At 40.0% G+C, this 27593-nt stretch overlaps 1 protein-coding gene across 1 annotated transcript in view; it reads left to right on the top strand.

Moving 5' to 3' along the window:
• The first annotated feature begins 1003 nt into the window (after positions 1-1003).
• The window catches only part of stx1b (syntaxin 1B), a 52300-nt gene continuing 25710 nt past the window's right edge, over positions 1004-27593 (top strand). Inside the window, exon 1 of the mRNA XM_067476125.1 lies at positions 1004-1507. Within this exon, the coding sequence (XP_067332226.1) occupies positions 1478-1507 (30 nt within the window). The 5' untranslated portion in view covers positions 1004-1477. The remainder of the gene's footprint in view (positions 1508-27593) is intronic.

Below are 27593 nucleotides of genomic sequence, written 5' to 3'. Positions count from 1 at the left end.
ACACTGGACAGGTATCCAGTCTATCTCAGGGCCAACACAGGTAGACATACACAGACAGACAAGCATTCACACCTACAGATGGAAACATGGGGAGAACATGCAAACTCCACCCAGAAAGGTCACAGTCAGGTGGGGTCATGAGCCCACAACCTTCTAGCTGTGAGGGGGCAGGGCTAACCAGTCCACTGAGTAAATAACAAAGTTATGTTTTGTTTTTACTATTTCTGATGCATTTATGAACGCAGCAGAGACTGAACATTTGAATTTAAAATGAACTTTTAAAATATAGTGTATTAAATGGTATAACTAAGGATTTATTTCATAACAAATCATCAACTATTTCTTCATTTCCAAATAGCCCTGCTTATTCCAAAAAAAGTGGATGAAGCTGTTTGTACTTGTAAAAAATTATCATAGTATAGTACTAGTTAAATATAGTTCCTATACACGTAACCACACACACACACACACACACATATATGTATAATATTATATGTTTACTATAGGTATATACACTGTATGTGGCTGACATTTATACTGCTGTGATTTACATATATCTGATAAATCAGGTTTTTACCCGCGGCACCCCCCTCTCCCACACCAACCATATAAGGACACACAGACTGAACAGATTGTCCATCCTCCCCCCTCTCCCCCCTCTCCCTGATCCTAATCCTCATTCACCTGAAACACAAACACACCTTCCTGCTGCTGCAGGGAGAGAGAGGGTGAGAGGCACTGAGAGTCAGTACAAAAAAAGAGAAAAGGGGGAGGGAAGCGAGAAGGTAGTAGGGAGGGAACAGAGCGGAGGAGACGAGGGGGAGGGGGGAGGCAGCAACAGCAGCAGGTAGAGATGGAGGATGGAGGGAGGGGGAGGCTGGCGCCTGCGCACTACTTCTTCATCCCCTCCGCATCGCAACCCCCCCCCTTCCTCCCTCCCTTCTCTCTCTTTTTCTGCAGCATCAGTACCACACTACCTCCCCCCCCCTCCCTCCCCCACTTCTCTCTTTCTCTCTCTCCCTCTCTCTCGGTCGGTTTTCCTGCCGGGCTGCTGCTGCTTTGCGCGCTGCGGGGCCACACTGCGACCGCACCGAGGAGGAAAAGGAGAAAGCCGCGGAGCGAAAGGGGGGCAAGGCTGAGCCAGAGCGGCAGAGAGGCACGATTTAAAAAAAGAAGACGAATCAGAGTAGCAGGGTTTTGAACGCGCCGTCACCGCACGGATAAAAAAAAAAAACTCAGAAGCAGAAGAAGCAGCAAAAGGCTGAGACGCGTCACGCAGCGCTGTTCCTCCCTCCATCTCTCTGTGTCCGCTTTTCAAGAAGAAGTAAAAGCGTAAAGGAGGACAAACAGGGGAAAATCTTGTTGGGGAATCTCGGAGCGCAAAACGACGAACGACGCGGTGTGGGAAACCTCCCCCCCTCCCCTCCCGGACCAGGGCCGATTCTCCGTTTTCTAGCCAGCTCGGCGCGGCAACACCATGAAGGACCGTACGGCGGAACTGCGAAGTGTAAGCTCAAAATTTCCTCTTTCCATCCCTGTTGCCCTCCATGTTCCCACCACCTCTCCGCCTCATCCTCCTCCTCTTCCTGCTTCTCTTCTCTTTTTTCCTCCCGTGACCGCCGCAGCTTCATGGCCTTGCCTCCTCTTCCCCGCTGCATCCGGATGCAAGCGGAGCAGAGAGGTGGGGAGGGCAAAGAAAAACCTGCTAAATCCACCGTCTCTGTCTCTGGTTGAGGAGCTTTTTAGTGGCAGGTTGCGTTGCGACTCTAAGCTTTTCATGCTGTGAATACAGAGTGGTGGGAAAGTAGCTGCAGAGTTGTGCGGGGATGGAGCCTGAAATGGAGGCTTCCGAATAATTTTCCTTTAGGTGTAAGTTGATGTTTGGTTTGTGGCGAGGTGACACAGCCCGGACACCTGTCTTTGATGTATTTTCCACCTTTAATAGGCACAATTCAAGCGCGTCTCGCCAGGTTTAGACGCAGAGGCCCTGCTCAGGTTTTCTCCTCATGCAGCGCTGCATGCATGATGGGAAAACTAGGCTGTAGATAAATAAATAAATTATAATAAATATAAAACTCTAAACGATCCCATCCATGCTAATTGGATCGTGCATGGCCATGCATGTGTGCCTGGATGATCTGATGGAGGAGGAGGATGGATTAGGAGGAGGAGAGCTGACTAAAATGAGCCGCGGAACCAAATGCAGTGATTTTTTTTTTTTCCCGAGGCCGCATCATGCAGCCGGCGCGCGCGCCTCCTCCCTGATAGAGAGCCTCGTGAATGTGGTAGCATCAGTCCCGATCAGGCGGGGAGAGGATCGATACGCGGCTGGATGGATGAATCAGGATGCAGGTGGAGCGGCGCGGAGGATGCAGCTCTGCTGCTTTTCGCGTGCTTCCTGCAGCTGCCCCCGTTCGTGTACGGGTGATAGTGGATAGAGGAAAGAGGAGGGGGGGGGGGGTTCCTTCATTGTAGAGAAGCCTCACCCATTTTGTGCCTGTGTGGTTCTACACCACACCGGGTGAGACTGGAGGTTTTTAACGCGTGCGGTATGCGGAGTGATGCGGTTTGGGCGGATAGTGATGGTATTTTTTTTGTTGGGGGGGGGGGGGGGGGGGGGGTTGGAGAAAGAGAAGGGGGGGGGGGGGGGGGGGGGGGGGGGGGGGGGTCACATCAGCTGCTTAAACTCTGCAGCAGCCCCACGCGCCTCGCCACCCCCCGGGTTCAACTGGGTTCGCGTCAGACAGAGGCGAACTGAAAGCTCCGTCTATCTATACGATTGATACCTTAAATGAATTCAGTTTTCTTTCATTCTATTTTGTTTGGCACCATTTCCTTCCATCTTTCCGTTTTTTCTGTGTGTGTTGTGATTGATCCAAACCTGATTAATAAATCAACAGCCGAGTAAGTGTGTGTGTGTGCGTGTGCGTGCGTGCGTGCGTGGAGGTAATTTGCATTAAAGAAGTGACAGCCTCAGCACTGCCTGGAGTTTACTGCACTGCTGTCCATCCATCGCTCTGTCCTTTTCCATCAATTCATTCTTCTACACATCCGTCTGTTACTCATCCGTCCATCTTTCTGTGTGTCCATCACTTTCCTTTTAGCCCATCTCAATATCCCATTTTGGTTTTGTCCTTTATCCACCTGTTTCTTCTTCTTTAATACTCCTGTCCATCCTCCATCCGATCCCTTTCTCCGTCCTTCTTTCATCCCTCTCATTTTCATCTCCACTGCTTCATGGCTTATTTTAGTATTCTCCATCCATCTCTCCTTCCTCTCACCACTTCCTACTTTTACTCATTTCTATCACTTCATTGTCAACTCCCCTCCATTCCTCTCTTCGTCTGTCCTTCCCTTTGTCATCATGTCTATACCTCTAAGCTCATCCTTCTTTTATTTCACCCCTTTTTCCTTATTTTAGCCATCACCATCTGTCTGCCATCTCTCCTGCCATTTATCCATCCTTTATTCTACCCTTTCTTTCATTATCCTCTCTTGCTTTTTCTTTGCCTCCTCTTTTTCTTTTCCATTTTTTATCTCTCTTGTCCACATCTCCTCCTTCTCCTTCTTTTCATCCTAATTGGCACATTTTCCTATTTAACATGTGGTTGAGCTGAAAAAGTTGGTGTTATCATTAAAAACGAAATGAGCAACGGAAAGAAAAAATGACAATTAGTAGTGACGTTTCCATCGGAATGTAGCTCAGATTTTAAGCTTAATTGTCAAATAAGATGGTCTAAGAAAATGTGAATGAATGCTTGTTTCCTTCTGCTACTGCTATGCGAATGTGAACTGACTAGATATAAACTGTGGTGGAGCCAGTTCTCCAGCTGGTGCCTTCACACAACTTTGAACGAGCTTGAACGATTGGAAATCACAAACAAAAACATGATGGAAATATGATCATTTTGTTTTCATACATCAGTGTGAGAAATTTTCCAACGTGCTCATGGTTCCATGTAAACGTCTTCCATTTCAAAACGTCTTCCCCTAAAAGAACTGAAGTTGGTCCTCATGACCACTGTATCATAATAGATTCGACTGCCAGTACTGAGTCATCATGCTTCTGCAACATTTTCCTCTTGTAGCTGCTCAAGCTGGAGCTATTTTATTTTAGCTGGTTTTCTTTGGTTTCTGGAGGACCAGTGCCCTCTAAAGGGTCACAAGATAAATCTTATGGGTTGCGAAAGGATTAATTTGAGATCAAAGAAGAAAAAAAACTAAGTTCTGAAGTACAAAAACTGGGTTCCATTTTCAGACAATTATGCTAAAATGCTGCTATTCTGTGTAAATTAGGAGTTTGGACTCTTTGATGATCATATAATTTGGTTCAATAAAAGCCATCTGAGAAGTTGAGGGAAAATAGGTGAGTTTCTCCCAGCACAAGAATGGTCCCTCGCTCTCACAGTCAATGTGTGAAAGATACAGATACATAAAGGAAACAGAGTTACATTTTGTTTGGTGGGAGTGAGACAGTGTCTGAACTATCAAGACAAAAGTGTGACATCACAAACACCATTTTGCTGACGCTCAGCTCCGGTGGGTGGGGCTTTATAAAAAGTGGACAACTAAAGACAGTGTTGAACAGATGCTCCTAATGTCAAGCAGTCCGTCCCCCCTCCCCCGGCATTTTGTGCCCTAGGTGACCGAGCATCAGAGATGTCTGAAACATCCCAATTATACAGAGAGTGTTTGGAAGCAGCCACAACCCTAAAACCCAAAATGGCAACTCAGCGTATTTTTAAATTAATATATATCTAAAAAGGAGGAGATGAAAAATATATGTAGTGAAGTAAAATATTTAACAAGATAAAATACAAAATGGAAATACTCAAGTAAAGCGCAAGTATCTCACATAATTTTTATTTTATTTTTTATATTATTTTTTATAGTTTTTATGCAAAAATGTAAAACATTTTCTTTGTTTGATCCTTTATGTCTTCATCACCCTTTCATCAGTTCATCTCCACCTTTCATCATTAATCCCTCATCCCTCTTCAATCCCTATTTTCTCGTTAGTTTTATTGCATCTCTCTTATTCACTGTATCATCATCTTTCCACCACTCTATCCTCCATCCCTTCCTCCCCTCATTTGTCCATCTCATTACAAGTCTTTGCGTCCCCACTTTTCCTCCTTTCCTCCAATCCCCCCACCCCTTTCTCCATGATGGCTTCATATATCCGTCCAGCATCTGTCTACCATCTACCCCTCAACCGTTACTTCTCCCTTATGTCTTAACTGTCCATCTCTAATTTTACCTCTGTCCACCCTGTTCTCTCCATCTGTCGTGTCTTTTCTTTCTCACCCCACCATCCTCTAACTGTCCACACTTCCATACTGTCTTCTCTCTCCATCCTCAGTGTGAAACAGACACCACAGAAGAAAAGTGCAGTCTTATTGTCACATGATGAGTAAATCTCCTCATTCCTCCTGTCAGCATCACTCTTTCCAAATTTCTTTCCATTAATGAATCCCTCCACTCCTGTCGGCCATGTCTGTCAATCATTTGATTGAAATCCAGCTCCGACTCACGTAATCCTTCCGGTAACAGATGCTGCTGTATCATGCAGCAGCAGCAAGCAGCAGCTCAGTAGTAATAATTATATTTTTATGTAATCGTCCACATCACAGTGACGCTGCTGCCTGCTCTCCTCCTCCTCCTCCTTTGCTGCTGCTTCATCACCGAGCAGCTCCGAGTCCATCCGAGAACGAGCGAAAGCTGAGAGCGTGTAAATGTGACTGTGCATGAAGAAGGAGGGTGAACTCTAGCAGTAAACCACACATTGACACAACATAGCTGCATTTAACAGTTTGTAATATTTCTTTGATATAATTCTTAAAAACAACATAATTCATTACGTTGAGTCTTACCGGAAATACTATGTTGGAGGCGAATGCAGTATGGGGAGTTCAGGGCCTGTATGTAAATAGGAAATTTACAGTTTCTTGAAAAGTTTGATCTGAAAAACCAGACGTCTCCTATTTTCAACTGTTAGCACAAACAGACTTTTGGATTCCTTGTACTGAAACAAGCTAAAATTGAAAGTAGTTATGAAGCTATTCTTTGTGTGATTAAAAATGGCTGATTCTGATGTGTCATAACTGCTAATGAGGACAAAAAAAAAGTGCTGCGTCATCGCTACTTGCTGCAGCAAACTGCTTTGTCATGTTAGGCCATGGTAACTCTCCGCACCAGATTATCATGGAGCAACATAGTGACATTTTGCAGTGAAATGGAGTATTTATGAAGTTGAGACATCTACTGATCTACTAATGTGTGTAAGTTGGTAGTGTAGGTGGGAAGTCATCAGGTCCAAAATTCAGCGCTGAAAATAATATTTCACCATCAGCACATCAGTTTTTTTTTTGCATTTAACTGACAGTGATATAGTGGTTGTGTGATTCATCACTCTTGTCTATCTGTGAAAGTAACCTGACTGTGATTTAAAATCTGGCAGGCAGGACATTGCTATGGATGGATGGGTCTGCAACATGGGAATCTGTTTGTTTCATGATTCTTCAGTTTACCAGCTTTTACCAACTTTAAAGGCGACTTCACCAATTTTCAGCTTGATTCCTATAGTTGGGAGAGTATTAATATATATATTAATCATTTCAACTGCCTGTTTGCCTTCTCTACATTAACGCACCTCTGTGTTTCTAGTTGAAAAACTCCTCCAGATGATGTCAGCTAGAGTTTTGGAAGAGTTGACCAAGAATGCAACCTCTGCAGTTTAAACAAGATGATATTGTCAGAACTGAAAAAAATAATTTCTGTTTTGAAACTAAAAACATAGAGAAATATAAGTATATGGAAGCCAGAAAACTTTTTTGGTTATATGTATCATAACCGTTAACTGTGTCATCTCTCTTTACATCCACCTTTTTATCATTGGTATGTATGTCATTCAATCATCACTGTTCACTCCTTCATTGCTCCGCATAAACCTCATTGTATTTATTTTAGATTTTCTTTGTTCTTATTGAGGGATGTCAAAGGTCTCCCTCTTTTGTTTGTGTGATATTTTTTTGGGGTGTGGTTCTTTTCTTTTCCTTTGGAGCAGAGTGCAGCTGTGACAAGGCAAAGTACAGCAGGTTTTTCCATCTTGATTCAGACAGAAGTTATACTGTATGCTGTTCATATAACCCTACTGTATCAGCCATAACATTATGACCACCTGCCTAATATTTAGTAGCTACCTGTTTTGCTGCATATCCTGTTTTGACACATTGGAGAATCGACCCTACGTGACCTCTGAAGGAGTTTTCTCATATTAGACACCGAGATGTAAGCAGCAGATTCTTTTAGTCCTCTAAGTCGTACGGTGGGGCCTCCGTGGAGCTGACTCCCTCAGTGCATCCTTGTCTCATCACCTCTTCAGAGGAACCTTGTACACACACTCAAATGTCCACATGAGCTAAAAATGTAATTCATCAGACCATGCCACCTCCTTCTATTACTCAGTGGTCCAGTTCTGATGCCCATGCAGGTCCTGACCACTGCACAACAAGATCAGTTAACAAGAATTGCAGTTTTGGTGGTGCTCTGACCTATTTATCCAGCCACCATCACCTTTAAGCGCTGACTGTTCATTTGCTGCCTATGCCATCTACTTCCAGGTCCCATTGTCATAAGATAATCAATCTTATTGACTTCAACTGTCAGTAGTCATAATGTCATGGCTGATCTGTGTACATGTTCTTACCAAACTAGAACCAAAGAAAGAAAGTTGAAAGTCAGTGAAGTGACCCTTTAAAAAAGCAGTTCTTGCATGTTAAACCAAATCAACACGGCATCATGAAGAAGGCAGTTTAGCAAACACTTACAGGCCTCTGTGACAAAAAAATCTTGTCTTGCTATCGCCACTTTTATGACACTTGATAAAAAGTGATCAGTTGTACAAAAGACCACTAGGTGAAGCAGGAAACCTGGAAGTAGAAAGTAAGGACATCATTTAGATTTCACTGTTATTAATGATTTAACAGCAGTATTTAGAACCTTAATGTGAAATGCTAAAGTCATTTGTGCATAAAAAAATCAATCATGTACAGTTTTCTCCCATTACACTTTTGGACGAGTTCAGAGGTTTGGCCAGATATCTAGCACAACTAGACTACCTCAAACCTCACATGTCTACAGAGTCTGTGTTTGGTCATGTGACAGTTTATAACACAATAACTACATCTTGTGTTCCTACACTCAGAAAATGATGATACTGACTAATATGTATCAAAATTCAGTTGGAATAAATTCTAAAACACTGATGTGTACGTATCAAATTGAAGCACTGGTTTATTGGAATCGTGCTGAATACCGGGCTTCTTTTTTGTATCTAATCACAGTATATTTCTGTTCAACCATCATTCCTCTTTTTTCCTGTTTAGGAAATGTTCTCTTAATATTATCCTTACATTTTTCTTCATGTGCTTTCTTTGTCTTACACACCTCTCCCTTCTTTGTCAATTAAAAACCTGAATTTGAATTTGCCTTTAATTCCATGATGTGGATTCTGGGTATTAAATGTGAAGTGTGCACACAGTTTACCACATTAGTTCAGACAAGACAACTACACAGAATCATTTTGTCCACACTTAATTACTTAATACAAATAAGGTTCTTTTTTTTATGCAAATAGAGAAAAGGACATACATGCTGTGTAATAAACTATTCAGAAGTGTGTGTGCGAGTGTGTGTGTTTCCGCACCATATCCCATTTCAATCTCATTGATTTTGACAGAAGGAGGGGTGGAGGTGGGGGGTGATAAGCAGCGACATAATTCACCTCAGTTGTGTTGTATGGATGAAAAGAAAGCCATGTGTTACTGCAGCTGCGCGCACACACACACACACACACAGTTTGTTCAGAACCATAAAATGAAATTGTCCAATCAGATTTGAATCCACATAAACTGGTGCAAAACTGAACACTTGGGTCTCTCTTACTTCCCTATTTTTTATATTCCATTTTTCTACTATCACCTGATTATTAGATGTTGCTGTGCGTTAGTTTGATTTAACCAAATTATTTTGAGAATGTATGAAAAATAAGTAAATAATAATTAGTAAAAGATGAAAACTTTAATTGTCTTTAAAGCAGTATTTTACACAGAGAGCATCTTCAAGAATTAGGATTCAGATCAGGGAAGAAAACAGGGTCCAACGTAAATGATCATGTCATTTGATGTTGGCGTGTTTCATGCCAAACTAGAGCACGCACCATGTTGACACACACAGAGCCTGGAGCTGTTGGGGCCCCTCGGAGGTCTAGCGGTTTGGTGCAGTGGCCATTTGCCTGAGAAACATAAACCAATCAATAATAAATACTTATTTTTCTACCGAATATTTTTTACAATTTTCATAGGCTTAAAATGGGTAAATATGGAAAACAAGGCAATTGACATTAAATGACAATCAGGCAGTGGTAAGAAATCTTATTCTGCAACAAATATAAATGCGGACACCACCCTTAATGAATAGAATAGCAGAAAACAGTGTGTTGAATCCCTGATGGTGAATCTGATTTGTTTTGTCATCCTGGAGGCACCAGGTGGGTGGGTGTGTATTTGTTTTAATTTCTATACCTAGAGCACACAGACACAGACACACACACACACAGATGGCAGGCTGCTGCTGTCTCATCTCCTGTCTCATAGTGACTTGCTCAAGGACACCTTGACGGGCGTATGACACTTCCTGCTGTCTGACACCTTCAGATTCAGATTAGGTTCCACTGAGCTCCATTTGATCATTTGCTGTTACTTGTTACAGTTGTTTTTCATACACAAACGCATCATTCCAGTATTTTAGCATGTTCCTGGTTGTTTACCAGAGGTTTTAGAAAGTTTGCTGCTGATGTTTTAACTCGGTGGAGTATTCTGATACAGTCAATTTCTAATGGTACCATTACATTTACATCAGTTATGTATTTAGATTTGTTGTACACCAGCCGTTATTCTGTATGTACAATATATTTTCAAAAATTTGAGACAGTCTGCAGGATTTCTTTTCAAAGATGCCACCAAGTGATGAGCATTTCTTCTGGTTATCTCCAAAATCACCTGCTGAGGTGGAATCCAAACCTGCGTACTCTCACCTCTAAACGAACAGTATCATGTGGTATAAGATGAAATCCCTCTGCGTGCAATAATGTCAGGCATCAACAGCACATGACAGAATATGATGTAGCACGTTTTCGAAGAAGCTGTTGGTGTTGAAAATATGTTCCTGGCAGCCTGCTTGATGCTAATGATAGCGATCTCATCAGTCTGAAGGTCTGCAGTGTGTCTGCAGTGTGTGTGTGTGTGTGTGTGTGTGTGTGTGTGTGTGTGTGTGTGTGTGTGTGTGTGTGTGTGTGTGTGTGTGTGTGTCAGTGTTTGTGCCCATGGCCATCCTTCATCCAAGTCAAGGGCAAACCAGCCATTACTGCTGGCACACAGGAGGTCACTTTCACATGCTGACGATAGTTTCTGCTCGTATGATCTGATACTGTTGTACACTGTTTTCTGGCTGCTGAGGCTTCAAGATGATCTGTTTTATATTTGACTATTAATTACTATGTGGTGCAATTGTGGCAGTTGTTTAAACCCTTGATTAACATGTTTGTGGTTGATGTTTTTTTAGCTCACATGTTTCCCACTCAGCCAGAGGTGCGATAGAGTTGATTAAGATTTGACTGTGGTCAGATTAGATTATCCACATCCTCCTATTAGTCCACACACAAACAAGCATGCGAACTTCTATATTTGCAAGGTCTCTTATTGATTCGACACATCGCTTAACCTTAACTTTGAGTTTATTGTAACGTTTATCTTAAAACATCAGTTTAATCCTTAAACAAACCTTTAATACAATGAGGGCAAAGATACATTTCCTTTGTCTGGAAATACCTGAAAAATTATTTTCCTTCATTGTTAATTTTGAAAACAAATCTTCAAATTCAGAAACATTTAAAAACATTTCATGAAAATTTTAGAAAACCAAAACATTTAAAAAATCTCTACTTTCCAAATGATGTTCTCATATTTCTCCAAATGGTATGAGTTACAAATGAAAACTCGCTCTTTTGAAATCGGGGGGAAAAAAATCAGTTTTTTTCTAGAATGTCCACTTTTCAATTAAAGTGGCCGGAGCGGCTGTAGCTCCATTAGTAAGGCAGTCGTCCACGGACCACAGGGTCAGTGGTTCGATCTCGACTACGTGTCAAATTGTCCTTGGGTAAGACACTGAACCCCAGGTTGCGCGCGGTGGTTCAGGGGAGCATCTTGCATGACAGCCACCGCTATCGGTGTGAGTGTGTGTGTGAATAATCAACATTAAAACAATAAAAATGCTTTATGAGTGGCCATTTGCTATTTAAAGGATTTTGCTGCTTTTGAACATTATTGTTCTGTGTTATACAAACTTTTCCTTATTAATAACAAAACAATGAAGTACCAGAAATACTCACTTTTACCATAACTCACATTTTTTTAATTTCTTTGTATTTCATTGTACTGCATTACATGCCTTTGTTCAGTGTGTATGTGGAAAGCTGAATGGCTAACTGCCGTATCCAGTGTCATACTCGAACTCTTCCTTCATGCCTCATGTTTACACTTCACTTGCACCTGTCTAACCAAGGCCACAAAAACACCTTTAAAAAGTTTCTTTTCAAAAACTTAATAAACCCAATAAATCCTTTCCAAAGAGGTTTTTTTTTAAAAAAATGTTCAATATTCAAGTCTTTTTAAATGTCCTTACTTTTCAGGTCTAAAAGCTGGTCCTCAGAAAGATAAGCACACACACACATTGTCCTCCTACATAATATTGAACATTCAGTATATGCTGACTAAAGAATGTGTGGGCAAATTGGTCAGTAGGAGGCTGGTCATGTGATTTATGGAAGCATCTCCATTTAATGGCCCTGAAATCGTTCGCAGCCACTTTCTCATGTGTGTTTTTTATGTGGTTCCCTGTGCTTGTGTTTTATCTGCGTGCGTGTCCTCGTGCATTGTAGATGTTCCCATCCCCCATCCACAGCTCAGTGAGCCGCAGAAAACATCCTCCTCCCCTCCTCTGAGGCTGATTTATTTTATTCATACAACATCTAAATCTTAATTCATTAGTCCAGCCAATCACACAGCAGCTTGTTTTCATTAATTAGTGCTGTTATTAGCAGGATGGTTTTCAGTGCATTAAATACAACCTGCATTGATTCTGATTTCTGATGCCATGCGGCTTCAGACTGATGGGAAAGTGAAACATGATGATGTCACAGGTCTAATAAGAACAGCTGAAATAAGATGTCATCAACCTCTGACTCAAATTTCATTTCATTTTACTCTGCTGAAGATTAAACTGCATTACATTACTTTTCATTGTCCTTGGCTGATGTTTTGTTTGCTGCCAAGAACCTTTCAGAAAATACACATTTGTCAATATCACCTTTTGGACATTGATGTAAACTGATTTTTGAAGTCAAAAGAATTATTAATTAACAGAAGGTTCAGACAAGCAATGAAATTCTTTTAGAGAGTTGCTAAATGTTAGTAGCCATTGTTATGTACGTATTTTAATTTTTGTACAATATAATTGTTTTAATTTTTATTTAAAATGTTACTGAAGACAAAACTCCTACAGGCTTACGTTCTGACCAGCAGTATCAAATATTAAAATATTGCTTCTGAAAATTCAGGTCAGTTTGGCAGAAACACTAAACACTACAATACCCATGGGCCTCAGCTGCCGTTGACATGGAGAAGAAGCCATATGACAGGTGTGAGTCAGAGCAGTTCTGAAATTCACACATACATCAGTATGTTTACTGAAATTTTCAAATCATTTGAAATGAACTGCACTTTGGGAGTTGTACATAACTTCTCTTGTCCAATCAGGGAAAAACAACATTTTTAGTTTAAAGTTCCTATTCACTTAAAAAGACAGGATTTACCACCATTTTACTATAAGGTACTAAGATCTTTCTAAAGACAAATACAATAATATCTAGTTCTTCTGAACATAGGGTTGTGTACTTTCAATTTTATCATGGAACCAAATGTTTATGATGATCTAACACAGACTTAAGTCCATCTGATACTTAAAGAGGGATGACTGCAAGTCAACTCACATTGCTGGAGAAAATAAATGGAACTGTTAATACAAATAACCCCTTCCGCTCTGTAAATCTACTGGATGACTTAAACCTCACTGGATGGAGCCAGAGTGAGCAAGAGGGTCATAAATATCCATAACAAAATTTATAGAAATACCTATTGCTCAAGCAAAGTTTGTACCTTTAAAGCAGTAGCCTCTGAGAAATGTTATTCCCCATGAAAGTAATGGTTTTTGGGTCCTTTGGTGTGGCTGGTGTAAATAGTAGTCAGGAAAACCACCGGATATTTGTGTTTTGTGTTTCAGTTCTTGTTTAAATCCATCTTTTTCAAGGTTGGAACACGCTCCTGCCGCTGTAGCACTGTATATGTGTAGCGTGTCTATATTCGATCCAGTGGAGGAAATGCGTAAAAATAGTCCTGGGCCAAAGTCATTACAGGCAGTTATTGAATTGAATTAAGGCATTAAAAGGTTGGTAGATTGCTGAACTGAGTAGCACTAACCGTGCCTCACCTCCCTCAGCCAGAGTGTGCCCATCCTTTAAATAGATTCCTGCTGCTAATGCCTGACAGGAAGCTGAGCTGTGTGCTACCATTACCTCATACTCAAAGTTTAGGAAGAAGAACATCACTGTGAAGGAAATAAAACACCACTCTAGGCTTTTTATTTCTGATTTAATACTCAAGTGAGTGTACAAATACTACCACAAATACTAAATACTTCATACTTAAATACTTAACTAGTCTTACAACTGCTTCATTTGATTTTTTTTTTTTTGTATTTAAATAATAGGCAAAAGTACTAATTTGGCTAAAGTGTTTCTAATACTGCAGGACTTGTTCTTGTTTTCATTGACACATTAGAGACTCGACATGACTTGATTTTTTTCTCCAAGAGATTTCAATTGTTCCAAGAGTTTGCTTTTTTAGAAAAAGGTTGGAAGTAACATGTCACTCAAAACTTCTAATAACTTCTAAATTCTACTTCTAATGACTCCAGGCTTAATCTGGATCTTGGCTCTTCACTGGGATTTGCCTTGAGCGAGTAAAGATTTTTTCTTCGAACTGTTTTGAAATGACTCTAAACATGCAACTTATTAAATTGCAGAATGAAAAAGTCTGTATTTTGAAATGACTTGGACTTAGTTCACAGTTATTAAGGACTTAAAAGGTCCTTGAAATTACCTAAAACTTTTTTTTTGAAAGTCTAGAACTTTCAAAACCTAACTTTGACTTTTTTCATTTCAAATTGCGGACATTTTCAAACTTGCTTATACTGTACATAGCTCGAGATGCAATTAATTTCAGAGCTCTGAATGGATTCTTGTCCATAGCAACACCCACCTCTGAGGATCATAAGTAATGAGTCACGTAGTGCAACCACAGGTACAAACACTTGAAAAGGAAAAAAAGGTAAAATCTTCTAAATGACAATAGAGACTCCAACATGAGAGAGGTTTTTGTTATAATAAGATATTCAAATATACTGGACCAACAACTCTTCCTTCTTCTCTTCTATTGGCTAAAAATTAGGGCAAGTTGCTGCATGAATTCCCAAATATTCACAGTGAGGTCACACTGCACCACAGAGACGATGATAGTGAGAGCAGATATGATGAAAATGGCTCATATAATCATTTAAATGGGATTTCTTCCTGTTCCCACAGTTGTAAAGAAAGATCCGATCTGTGCCACATATGAGACAAAAATCAGATTTGGGTCACAATTATCACACACACACATACACACACACACACACACACACACAGTAGCATGTTACTAAGCTCAAGGAAACAGGGATAGAGGAATGTGGAATCAGGACCACAGTGGACCATTTAGCAGATATTTCCCTCAGGAGTCGGTAGAGACCAAAAAGAGAGATTAGATTTATGTTCGTCTGGGGTCAGTGTTGTGTTCACTACTTGTTTCTGCTGAAATGTAGTGGCCATAAATATCAGAAAAAATGTTCATAATTTAAAGAAAATATGTGAAATGAGAGTTGAGACCTATCATTTGATGTTTAAAAATCCCGAGATTTTGTATGTTCTGCAGATTATTTTGTAATGTACAGATACTCACTTAACAGTAGAGATATTCACTTGCAGTTTTTGAGCGGGTCACGTCCTTCTAACCAATTATTTCTGCTTGATAAGTAATTTTTGGACAATTCTCATTTATTCTAATTTGATAACAATGAGCGCTACCTGAATGCTGAGAGGAGTGTGGGGTTTAGCAGAGTGTAGCAGAGCATGGACAGGGTGGAGCAAATTGTACTGATGTGGAATTAAATTTGCTTTATTTGAATATTGTAAAATTCTAAAAATGTTTTGGGAATCCGGTTTCCATGTAATGGTTAATTGCAGCTGGTAGATTAAACATGATGCACATGTGATAAGTAACAGGAGAGGAAAACTATTTGATTGTGCACATCTTTACAGTTCAAAATCACTGACACATCATTGCTTCACCATCCCTCGTATACACTGCGATTTTTGGGCTCTGACTGCAGACAATATGACGAATGTGGTAAAATGTTTGATCTTTAGTTTTTGAGACACTGTGAGAGCTTTGGTGTCCACAGATGGCAATTAAGATGAGCTGCATCAAATAATGTGATGCATGTCACAAACAGTGAGTACCTGCATTAACTACTGACGGCTGCAGATGGCCCTGTAAACATTTTCATCTTCATTTAGAATTTTTTCCTCAAATTTCCCTTTAAATTCACCAGCTTTAACCTTCTGTATATTGAAAACCATGTGATGCTGTGCTCATGTATTTCTCTAAAGGGAGAGAGTGTAAAGATGAGCAGGGAGTGAATGAGGAAATGTGTGGAGAGTGGAAATCAGGTGACCCGGTTAGTGAGGCGAGGCCTGTTTAGAGGCTCACCTGAATAAATCAAGCACACCTACATTAATACTGCACTACAAATACAGGTTTAAACACTGAGAGAGACGGAGTGAGAGCAGCTAGACATGAAGTGAATCATTTATCTTCATCATCTGAGCTACAGTATCTTGTCCATCCAGGTGTGACATCAAAGGGGCACCGATCTGGCTACAGGAGATGGACAGATATAAGACAGGACCAAATTTAGCCTGGTCTGGTCTAAATGGTTCACTTTATTGTGACTGAGGTAAAGGTTTAGTGATGTGGAAGCTGCATTTACTGGTGGAAATTACATACCTATACTAATAACCATTGCATTCTATAAAAGACCATTGAAGTGTCTCTGTAATTTTTAACAGCCAGTGAATTTCAAAGATTGTCTATGAGGGAAGATGCTCCACATTGCAACTATGCTGTACAACCACTTATTAGATTGAATGTAGCTCCAGAAAAAAAACAAAGGTGTGAAACATCCTCACTCTAGAGGATACTTTCATGTCAGTTATAGAAGTCCCATATTCCCAATTACATTTTCCTATTTATCATTAATCTAAGCAGATTAAACTTAAAAATGCTTTAAAAAACTTTAACATTTCTTAAATAACCTTTTACTTGTCTTAAATATTTGATCTCCAGTACTTAGATGTTTACTTTAATAAATCTAATTGGAATAATTATTCAAATTTAATTTACATATAATATGTGGTTAGGTAAAGGTTTGTTGAGGTTGATTTAATGTAAAGAAACACTCAAGTCGTTTTAAATGTATGCACTATACCAGACCATGATTGTTCTTTAAGATTGTAAACACCACAAATTAATTTAACCCCGTCATATAGATTATTAAAGGGAAAAGAAAATAAATCATTCAAAAATATGAAAAAAGAATTGATGCAATATTATCTGTAAGAGGTCACCCCCATCAGTGCAGCAGCAGTGAGAAGAAGGAGCCAGGACCACAGAGGCACTCTGGGTATTCTAACTGTTTTCCCAGGATGCAATGAGTCATGGAATCAATAGATAATCGTCTTCTTTTAGTCGGGTGGCGGCTGACAGGCAGCCTGAGTGTGTGTGTGTGTGTGTGTGTGTGTGTGTGTGTGTTCGTGCGTGTGTGTGCCTGTGTGTGTTTATATGTATGTCCTTTGACCAGCAACCTCTTACCTGATTGCTGTCAGTTTTATTGAATGTTGTATAAACAGAAAAACTCTAATTACAGTTTAGCCATATAATATCATGAAGTAAGGTGATAATATGTCAGTGGCTACAGGTGTCTTCTGTCTCTTCGTGTAATCCAAGGCTGCTTGATTTGGACTCACAGAGCTCTGAGGAAGCCAGACCATCTGTTGCACAGGTCTTCTTGCCACTGGAGATTATTCTTTACGACTCCGGTTGTATGTTTGAGATTGTTTTCACGCTGCATAAATGATGTGGAGACCAATCGGGAACATGCCTGATGGTACTGCATGCAGTGGTCAGAGAGAAGAAATTCAAGCCCCTTTCAGACGTGCACTGGAATTGAGACATAATCCGGACTTCATCTGGAGGGGGTTGTGTGCGTGAATGCAAACGCCCGAGTCTGTTGGCCCTGACATTACTCTGATTTTACCCAGTCCCATTACCAAAAAAAGGAAGTACATGAAGGGTGGTCACACCAATTATAGATTTTTCTTCTAGTAGTATGAAGTCAAATGATAAGTGAATCTATTGTATCAGTTAAAAATGAGGCTGATGACCACAGCTAAAGAAAACTCTGAATGTTCCCTCTTTGTTCTCCCTCTCACTCTTTGTTCCACCTCCTCTTGTGGCTCAATAAGCTGACTGCAGATGTCTCTCTCTATTAACCCTGGACCGGTGGAACCCTTCCCCACCCCGTTCTCCACCAATTCACAAGATCAGCACTACATGGGTCCTGCATCATGCTCACCAGATCCCTGGCAGACTATGTCCAGTATCACCTCATCTCCCACTTGGTCCTTTCTCCATGCATCAGGCTCCCGCTCTCAATCTCAGCCATTATAGCACCATCTCCTCCCTCACGATCCTTTGTTGGCGTTTTGGATTCAAGCCTCTCTAGTTTCTGCATCCTCGTCACTTTACGGTCTGTCAACTTCTTTCTAAAGCTAAATTCACAACAGGGTCTAAACTTGAAATCTTCTTTTTCAGTCATGCTCACTGGGTCAAACATTTAAGCACTTCCAAATTGCTATTCCTGTGCATTTCCTGATTGAGTGTTCACCTCACACACCAGTCAAACAATATGCAATACATAGTCATATAGAAGGGTCTGTAAACGCATTTCTGAGCATCAGAAACCCCTGGAGTCGCTCATATTATCATCCAATAACATTTGGAAAGTCATGGGGTCTCATGTCGTCTCCATTTCTTCCTTTCCACCTCCTTCCTAAACCTCAGCGCCAGTTCTTGAACTTCTCCTGCCTCCCTTCTTTCCCCTTTTATCCTCTTCTTCCCTCCCCTTCATTACTTTCTTTTCGCAGCCTCTCCAGCTGTTCCTCCATCAACCCCTCTTTCCCTGTCTCTGTCCATTACCAGAATCTATAAAAGCCCCTTCCCTTTTCTCCTTTGCCTTTGTTTTCTTCTCTTCATCTTTTCTTTATTTCCTCAGTTCATCCCTCTGGCGTCTCCTCAGCCGAGAACAACAAGTCAACGGCCGTCTGTTTATTTATAGACATATAGAAATAAAGAAAGAAGACAGACCGTGTGTGTTTGTGTGTGCATGTGTGCAAGCATGCGTGTGTGTGTCAAAATATTCTGATGTCACTTGTCTTTTATTCTGATTCCTCTATCCATGTCAACCCCGCCTCTCACCTTTCTGTGGTGTTTTGGTTAAAATGCCTCTAAAAACCACAGTACCCAGGAGCCTCTTTTGCCAAAGCGTGTCTCCATATAGGAATTCATCCTAAATTCATCAATATCCCACAAAATGTTAGTTTTAGCAACAGAATTCGTAGCTCTATGATTCAATGATAAACAGCAAGAGATGCTGTAATAAATAGCAAGTGAAAAATTAGACACTAAAACCCTTATGTCCTTATATAAAATTTAAATGACATTACTTTGTGTAGAAGTATTCAATCTGAATTGGTCTTAGACATTAACAACTAATAAATTATAAATTCACCCATTTCTTTGTTAATTTTGAGATAATTACACATCCATCCATCTGCTACATTCTTAGCTACAACCATTGCAGGGGGCTGGGACCTATTCAAGTTGAAACCTTTGGAAAATTCCCACATTTGGGCAATTTAGAGTCTCAAATTAATAAATTCCTGCGAAGTGCAACTGGGAATGACTGGGTTTTAAGACTACAGGGTAGAATCTTTACACAGCACACAGTTAATGACTGTACACAGGTTGGACATTTTTTTCTTTTTCCTATGCTGTTATCCACCCATCACCAAGTACCACTCTTAGGCCGTTCATATTTACTACAGCACACATCTTAAACTTTATAATAATAATTTTAATATATTAAGCGTCCTTGATAACAACTGATAAGTCACTATTCAATGGTGTGATAAGGTTTCCCACCCAGACATGTTAGTGTAGACAATGGACTTTTATGTTTATGTCTAATTATTTGTCATCTTACACCTGTAAAAACCTTTGGGGGAAATTTGACATTTTATTTTTAGCTTTATTGTAAAGAAAAGAAAAAAAACACACATGGAAATTGAAATTTAAAACCAAAGATGCTTTCGTGTGATTAAAGCTTCAGCAAAAGTGATTGATGAAGGTGATTTTGTGTCTATGAGAAGACATAAGCTGCAGCGACCGGTCACCGAGAGCACAGATGGACTCTGGGTACAGCCAGAGATCCCAGTGGATTGTGGGTAGCACAGCTCGCTGCTGGCATAGCACGCACAGACATGCATAGACACACAGTATGTGTATCCATGCATGCAAACACACACACATACACACAGAGCGCTGGCATCATAACACACTCTGACACCTGAGGTCAATGTCCTGATTTAAGCCTACATGACATGAGCGAAAGGAAGAAGGGAAGAAGGAGGGAGGAAAGGAGGATTCAAATAACATAAAGGAAGAAAAGAAAAAAAATAGCTAATGAAAAGACAGAAATAAAAAATAAAGACAAAAGAACAATACAAATAGTAAAACTGATATCAGGGAAAGGAATAAATTGACAAAAACAAAATGAAAATGAAAGAGTATGGAAAAGAAGGGAAGAAGAAAAAGGGGTGAAAAAGGAAATGAAAGTAAAGGAAAAGTAGGAAGGAAACAATAAGAAAGTAATTGTTTAAATAGTTTTAGCAGTCGTTATTTTTACAGTGGCACAGCACCAGAACACTGTCCTGTCTCTACCCTCCCCCATCATGTAAGTACTGCTCTTTCTATTATCCCCCACCCTCTCCTTCATCCTTTCCTCCTCTCCCTCCCCTCCCCCCATCGGGCACCACCTCCCTCTCTCCTCGCAGTCTCACTCTCTGTCGCTCATTTTCATCGCCCTACTTCCATTTCTTCCATCCTTTCACTCTATTTATTACCTAATACATCCCACTGTCGTCTCTCTGGGTTTGCATGGCTGCAGGGTGTCAGCGTTCAGTCGGATACATTTATCAGATAAATACCAACAAACTCTGTATAGTGGTGGAATGTACAGTATACAGCACTGTATGATTCAAGTGCTGTAGTTTTTTATATGACAGCTGTAGTTAATTGTTAATTTCCAAATTAAGATGTGAAGATGCTTTTTTATAAGACACAGGCCAAACAATGGACACTACCTCCAAATACTACAGTAGTAAAATGTCCTCTTGTACCAGTGGCCAAAAATGATCCAAACTTACTTATAACATTTGGAGATGTCTGGAGGCTGAGATGAAGGCCATCACATTATATTTAGAGCCATACAACTCTGTAAGGAGAAGATATCCAATATCTTTGTAAGTGTGTTCACACATGTAACACTGACAGAAATGGTGGACACACACTCAGCTTGATATATTACTGATATGTTAACAGTAGATACAACCAACTTCTCAGCATTTATTGAACAACATTCACTTATTATTAGTGTACAATGCTAATAAAATTATTAGCAAAATATGAAATAATGTCACAAAATGTTTCTGAACTGATCCAGGTTAGAGTTGAATGCAGGTTCTAAGACTTATTTGCCAATTAACTGAAATCTGCTTTGTGTGGATTTTTATTTTTAGGATGTGCATTTTCTCTTCTTCACTGCTTTCTTTTCTATCTCCACTGCCACCTCCTCCACCTCCTCCTCCTCAGATGGTTGTATGAAGAGAACCACAGAGTTGTTATGTAACAGGGTTCAGATATTATTCAGGCCCATCCTCCTCATTATATTAAAACTCTTCTACAGAAACCACAAAGACAAATGCAGAGCTCTTCATTTCAGTCATCAGCTCAGCTCTTCATCTTATTAAAGGGTCAGTTCCCCCAGATGTCACAAAACATATTTCTAACTTACAGTATCTGCAGGGACAGTTTTTACAGTGGAGTGGATTATCCAAACTAAATGAGAACATGTGACAGTGATTATTTTTCTTAAATTTCATTTTCAAAGCTGTGAGCAGCTCAAACTAAAGTTTACTCTGCTCCATAGAGTTGTGGTCGGGGCAGAAAACTCAGAGAGAGACAGATTTACTTAAACCTGGACGCAACAAACTAACCATCTGACTGGACAATGACGTGACCTGAGCCTTGGTCAATGTTGTTCAAACCATTGATCATACTGGCCCATTGTTTCCTTAACAATGTTTTTATTGTGTCACAGAAAGATGTATTTTGTCTACCTAGAATACAATATACTAATTGTATACAGGAAGGTTGTAAAGCAGCAAATTCTATAATGGAAGCAGTGATGGAACCTGCAGGATTTGTAAGCCAACATGATTTCTGTAAACTGTGCTCACATATGGCTTTTTGAAGTCAGCCAGACTATCTGTCACTGAGTTTAGAGAATCATACTGTACAAATCAACTCTTCTGTGAACTACCTTACCCATAAGAACCTTGTCTGCATCAAACTACAGCGACTGTTATGCTTCTTCAAAGAACCATTATTTCAGCCTTAGTCACCTGGCATTCTCCGTAAAGTGACGACACTTTGTCCCTTAATCATTTTGTCATAGTTTTTGTGACATTAAGTGATGGTTCCATTAGTTTAGTCACATATCAGAGCAGGCTGTATAAAGTCAGGGTATATAAATTATGGCTATTTCCTGGAAGCAGTGCTGACCCTCAGTCTGGGAAAGCAAGTGGTACAATTAATACATTTTTCCAGCACGCTGCCTCCGTCAGACCGCTGGGGAAGTTCATGTGGGGGATTCAGGATCTGGCTGTAGAAACTTGCAATTGAGGGACCACAAAATTCTTGATTTCCTTGTTGTTTACTGCAGTTGAGGTCACGGTCTTTACACAGACCTACATTAGCAAACAGCCTCAGCCAATCAGAAACCCAGAGCAAGTTCTTTTTTGTATCAAATCTGTTTGCCAACAGACCTGGATCAGGTTTCACCTACAGATAGAGAACAGTTCTAAGGCTGAGGGTTTTTTTCCCACCAACCCTCATATCCTGCAGCCATTTTGTAGCTTTTCATCGGAAGCAGATTTTTATGGCTCTGTGAAGTAGACTGCTTCAGCACTGATAAATTATTAATCACACTTCCATTAGCTTTTGACCTTTGACCTCCCACTTTGCAGAGCTCTGTGTGTGTGTGTGTGTGTGTGTGTGTGTGATGACACAAACATTGACTGCAAAAATAAAGTGACAGTTTACCATATTTCCAAAATGGAATATTAGACAAATGACCGGCTGGGAAGGGATCAAGGACAGAGATACTGCTGCGTGATCATGTGTGGTTGGTTTAGAGGCAGAGAGGACTGTATATGCTGTAGATGTTGTCGGAGAGAGAATTCGTTTTCAGGTGTTAACATTTTTTTACCTGAACCAATGATTACAACAGTCTTTACTAATAATGTACAGTATTTAGTAGAGATACAATTTATTACACACTTGACTTTTATTTTTCTTCCTTTGATTTAATTTACTTGCTTAAGGAGGCCTGGTGGTTCAGTGGTAGAGCATCGGGTTGGGATGCAGAACGCCGAGGGTTTAAATTCGAGCCAACCAGGTGTGGCCCTGGCCAGCTACCAAGAGCAACCTTGGTGCCTGTCCTCAGGCCGAATAAAAATTGGAGGGTTGTGGCAGGAAGGGCATGCAGCTTAAAAACTTATGCCAAATCAATGTGTGAAACACTTTCCACTGTGGCGACCCCTGAAAGGACAAGCTGAAAGCCATTGAACTTAATTAACAGATTTAATGTTCTATTATATTGCTGTCACTGTATTTAGTTGCGTTTTTTTAACTAAAGTCAGAAAATAAAAATAAAAACCTGGTTAGATTGGGAAAATTATGTTTTGCATTATTAACATTATTTACCTATGTTTGAAAAATGTAGACTTTATTGTCTCTACATAGTTTCTTTCGTTTTTGCCAGTGATCTGGACCTAATACTTGGATATATTAGAACATTTTGTTCCATTTAAACTGGAACAGGCCGATAGAGTATGATACACCGCATTTTGTTCTCTCTTCGTTCTTAACTATAGAAAGCTTTACAGCTACACATAATCAATGATCCTCAATATGAGGAGCCATTCATGACCAAGCAAGAGATCAGAGGTCACAGCAGCATGTGTGGAGTAATAAATCACGATGGAGCAGACAAAAAGAGAGGAAAGGGAAATGTTTCAGTTTTAGTTTCACTACACTGCAATAAACAAAATCCCATTTTTATTCTTTTAAATAACATCTCATGTCTCAGCTGTTAAACAATGTTTGCTCACAGGTGACTGCAGTTTTTAGCTTTTGGTCGTGAAGTTTTTCATTAACAAAATAGCGACTGATGAATGAAATCACAACTGCCAGCAGATCCTGATGTTCTACTAATGTTTTTGTTGTTGCATTTCTTTATTTATTGCTGTAAAGAGAAGAATTAGAGCAGCCTAGTTTCGGATGTGTGTTGTGTTTTGTTTTTCAGAAGGGATCAGGAATAAATAAACCTCAGTATTACTGAGACTTAAAGCTGCAAAAGCTCTGAGAAACAGAGAGTGGTGGACATGCTAAGATACAATGTTGAGGTATTTGACTACAGTACTTTACTTTGCTCTTTACTGTTACTCCATGCTTCTAGTCCACAGTATTTCAAATAAACAAATCTCTCTTCTACAGCTACAGTTATAGGTTTGAGACAATTTTCAAAAAAATACACTGAAAAGGGTCTTTTGGGTCAAACATAGGGAGTCTTTTACATTCAAAATTAAACCCTTATAAAACACTCTAACACAGACGATACACAAAGTAGAGATGTCTTCCTGAGAATAGTGTTCAGCGTTAGGTGGGTTGATGACAGCCACTGATTGTTGGACAGACGTGTTTCTTTGTTACAGGTCTTATCTGGTGACAACAGAAGTGTTCCGTGTCATTGTGTTGGTGTTTGTGTTTCCCATCATTCTCAGCAGCAGACGTATAGAAATGCAATTGAAATACAGCCCTGTGTTACTCTGACAGGGTACTGAGGTGGAGGCAAACAGGAGGAACTGCAGTGGAGAGTGCACAACATGAGGAGTGGTAGATGACTGTTAGATCCAGTTATATCCAGTTTATCTTTCATCTTAGACCATCCCTGGATACAGGTAAATGCTGTTAGACATCATTTTTGTGGTCTGTGTGGCGGCTGTAGCTCAGTTGGTAAGGCAGTCATCCACAGACCACAGGGTCAGTGGTTCGATCCCTGCTCCTGACTACAAGACGAAGTCTCCTTGGGCAATCCCGCAGTTGTTGGTTTGATTCCTAGCTCCTCCGGTCACATGTTGAAGTGTCCTTGAGCAAGACACTGAAACCCAACTTAGTTGCTTCGGGTGAGTGTTGGCCAGCTGCATAACCGCTCCCCCATTGGTGTGTGGGTGTGTGTGAGTGTGAATGGGTGAAATTTGCTCATTGTGTGTTCAAATCAAATGAAAGCTGTGTAAAGTGGTTTGAGTGCCAATAGGTAGAAAAGTGCTATATAAGTGCAGAACATTTACCATTTGCACTCAATCACACACTGATGGTGGAGCTGCTATGCAGCTGGCCAACACTCACCGGGAACAACTAAGTTGGGGTTCAATGTCTTGCTCAAGGACACGTCCACATTTGTCTGGAAGGGATCAAACCAACAACTGCGGGATTGGTGGACAACATTTCTGTTTGTTTACAGGTTAAACTCAGAGCCAGGCTACCGTTTCCCACTGCTTTCAGTCTTTATGCTAAGCTAAGCTAACCACATTCTGACCATATCTGCAGATAAAACAAAACATGGACAAATATTATGTCCTCCATTTTAGTTTTAACCTGTTCAGAATAACAGTTAAACCGGATGTTTTGCATCACACGTGCACAATCTGCCAGGCTGTCTATGTGATTGTGCATATGGATGGTGGGATTTTCTGCTCTCTGGTCTTTGGCATTTTTTCTAGATTAGAATCAAGTCCGTGGACATCATTAGGGTCTCACACACACACATTGAGGATTGTTTTGCAGGATGGACAGTCACTGAGAAACATCTTATCCAGGTAGAGACACTTGAGCAGTATGCAGAGGACAGAGACTGAGAGACACAGATTCTTTAGATGAAACCTGGAGGTCATTACTGATATATTTTATTTTAGTGATCAGAAAAGGACTCTCTTTACTGTTGTGTTTAAAATGTTCAGCAGTGTCCCTGTATGTATTACACATAGAAAGCCATAAATGTATTTGCATTTATTATGCTCATTAAAAGTTGCAACCAGTATCAAGTAAAGAACAAACTCAAGTTTTCCTATGAATACAGCATCATCAGATTTCTATCAGAGAAACTAGACAAAATTTAATTTGAGTTTATATGATTTATAACATTTACAAGTTGAGTTCCATGAGTGTCCTGTAAATAAAGGTCTGTTCTTCTTCATTTTTTTTTTTTTACCTTGGTTATGTTTTATTCCTTGTGCTAATTTTGTGTATAACAATTGGCCCTGAATGGCTACTGGCATCCTGTCTCACATATTGGTCCAAATTGTCATCTGATGTAACTCACTATTCCAAAAACTGATTATGATTATACTTTCACCCTTGTCTTATTCGATTTCTGCATCCACACTGCAAAAGCAGTGTGCGGCTTGACAATAAAGTAGATCATCAGATACATTATAGCTTTAAGAATCTGAAGATTGCAACTCATCCAACCACCCCGGACATTTCTGTGTGAGCGGTGTCCATGTCCATTCTGCATTTTGATTCCCAGTAATAGTAGTAGTGGTTATTTATCAAATCGTAACTACAGAAACAGTTTTCTTCTCCTTTTTAAGCTCTGTTGTTCACAATTAAACACAAATTCTGGATTAGGAGTTTTTAAAAGCTCAGTTTTCTTGTAAAAATAAACAACTTTACCAGGCTTTAGTAGACAGGAGACTTTGGAAAAGTTCTATGTATTTTCATTTACACATAATCATGCTTAATCCTAATTATTAACATTAATGGATAATACTTGTTTTGAGCTGTAAAATCTATAGGGGTTTAAAAAAAATGTGAATTGATTTGTTCTTTTGGAAAATAATTTTTTTTAACATGAGCATTTTTATTATATTGATAATTTTTTTCCACATTGTCTTCTGAAGCAATAAGATCCCACAAACCTGGACTACAGCATACACAGTGTGTGTACCACAGTATCACAGCATACACCTTCTAGGGCATCCGCCAAGGCTTTGGGTGTAACTACACCATCTAAGCTACAGTTCTTATAATACCATTGGTGCTGGCTGCTTGGCTGCAGCAGCAGTGCAGATAGGTCTGGACCTTTGCCTGCAGCATAACAGCTTTACTGGCTGATTCAACACCGCTATTTATATCTGCAGTTGAGGCCATCACTAACCTGGCTTATTCTGTTTGTTTAGCTTTAATCTGACCTGCTGAGAGAACGCTGCTGCTCTCACATCACATCAGGATATGCAGATGTGTCGCTCTTTGCAGCTTTCTATTTCTAAATAAAAAGGACATGAGGGACATGAGGCCAGATTGAAATGAAGAACGATACAGTATGTGGATGAGGTTTCTGGTCAAATTCCTTTTCATAGTTAATGCTTCAAAACACCATATACAAACCAGATCACTGTTTTCTCATGTTTTATAAACCAAATGATTGACTGAGGAACCAATAGTTAGTTGCCGCTGGTAGGAAAGATTATTCAAACAGAGTCAAAAAAGGGTTCTTGCTAGAAATGTCAGCATGTCAAACAAGTTCAAATATCTTGATGGTAATTGTTTGCATGTAAATAATAAGAAGGGGGGGGGGTTCAAAGTGGACGTACTGTATATAATTGTAGTACATGTTGCAAATTTAGTGTGAAGGAAAGTTCATTTCTCCACATATTTGTCTATGATGATTTACTCAAACCTCTACCTTGACATGTGCGCATTAGATCAGTGTTTAGTGTGTTAGTTTGTCGTTCCTCGATTCTCTCTTTCTGTTTCAGCCTCTCCTCTGCAGAGTCAGTGTGATGCAGGGCTGGGGGACAG

Source organism: Channa argus, chromosome 15 (assembly GCF_033026475.1).
Source record: "Channa argus isolate prfri chromosome 15, Channa argus male v1.0, whole genome shotgun sequence".
In the NCBI taxonomy this organism is placed as follows: domain Eukaryota; kingdom Metazoa; phylum Chordata; class Actinopteri; order Anabantiformes; family Channidae; genus Channa; species Channa argus.
The sequence above is the reverse complement of the archived record's forward strand: the minus strand, read 5'-3'. Positions and strand labels throughout refer to the sequence as shown.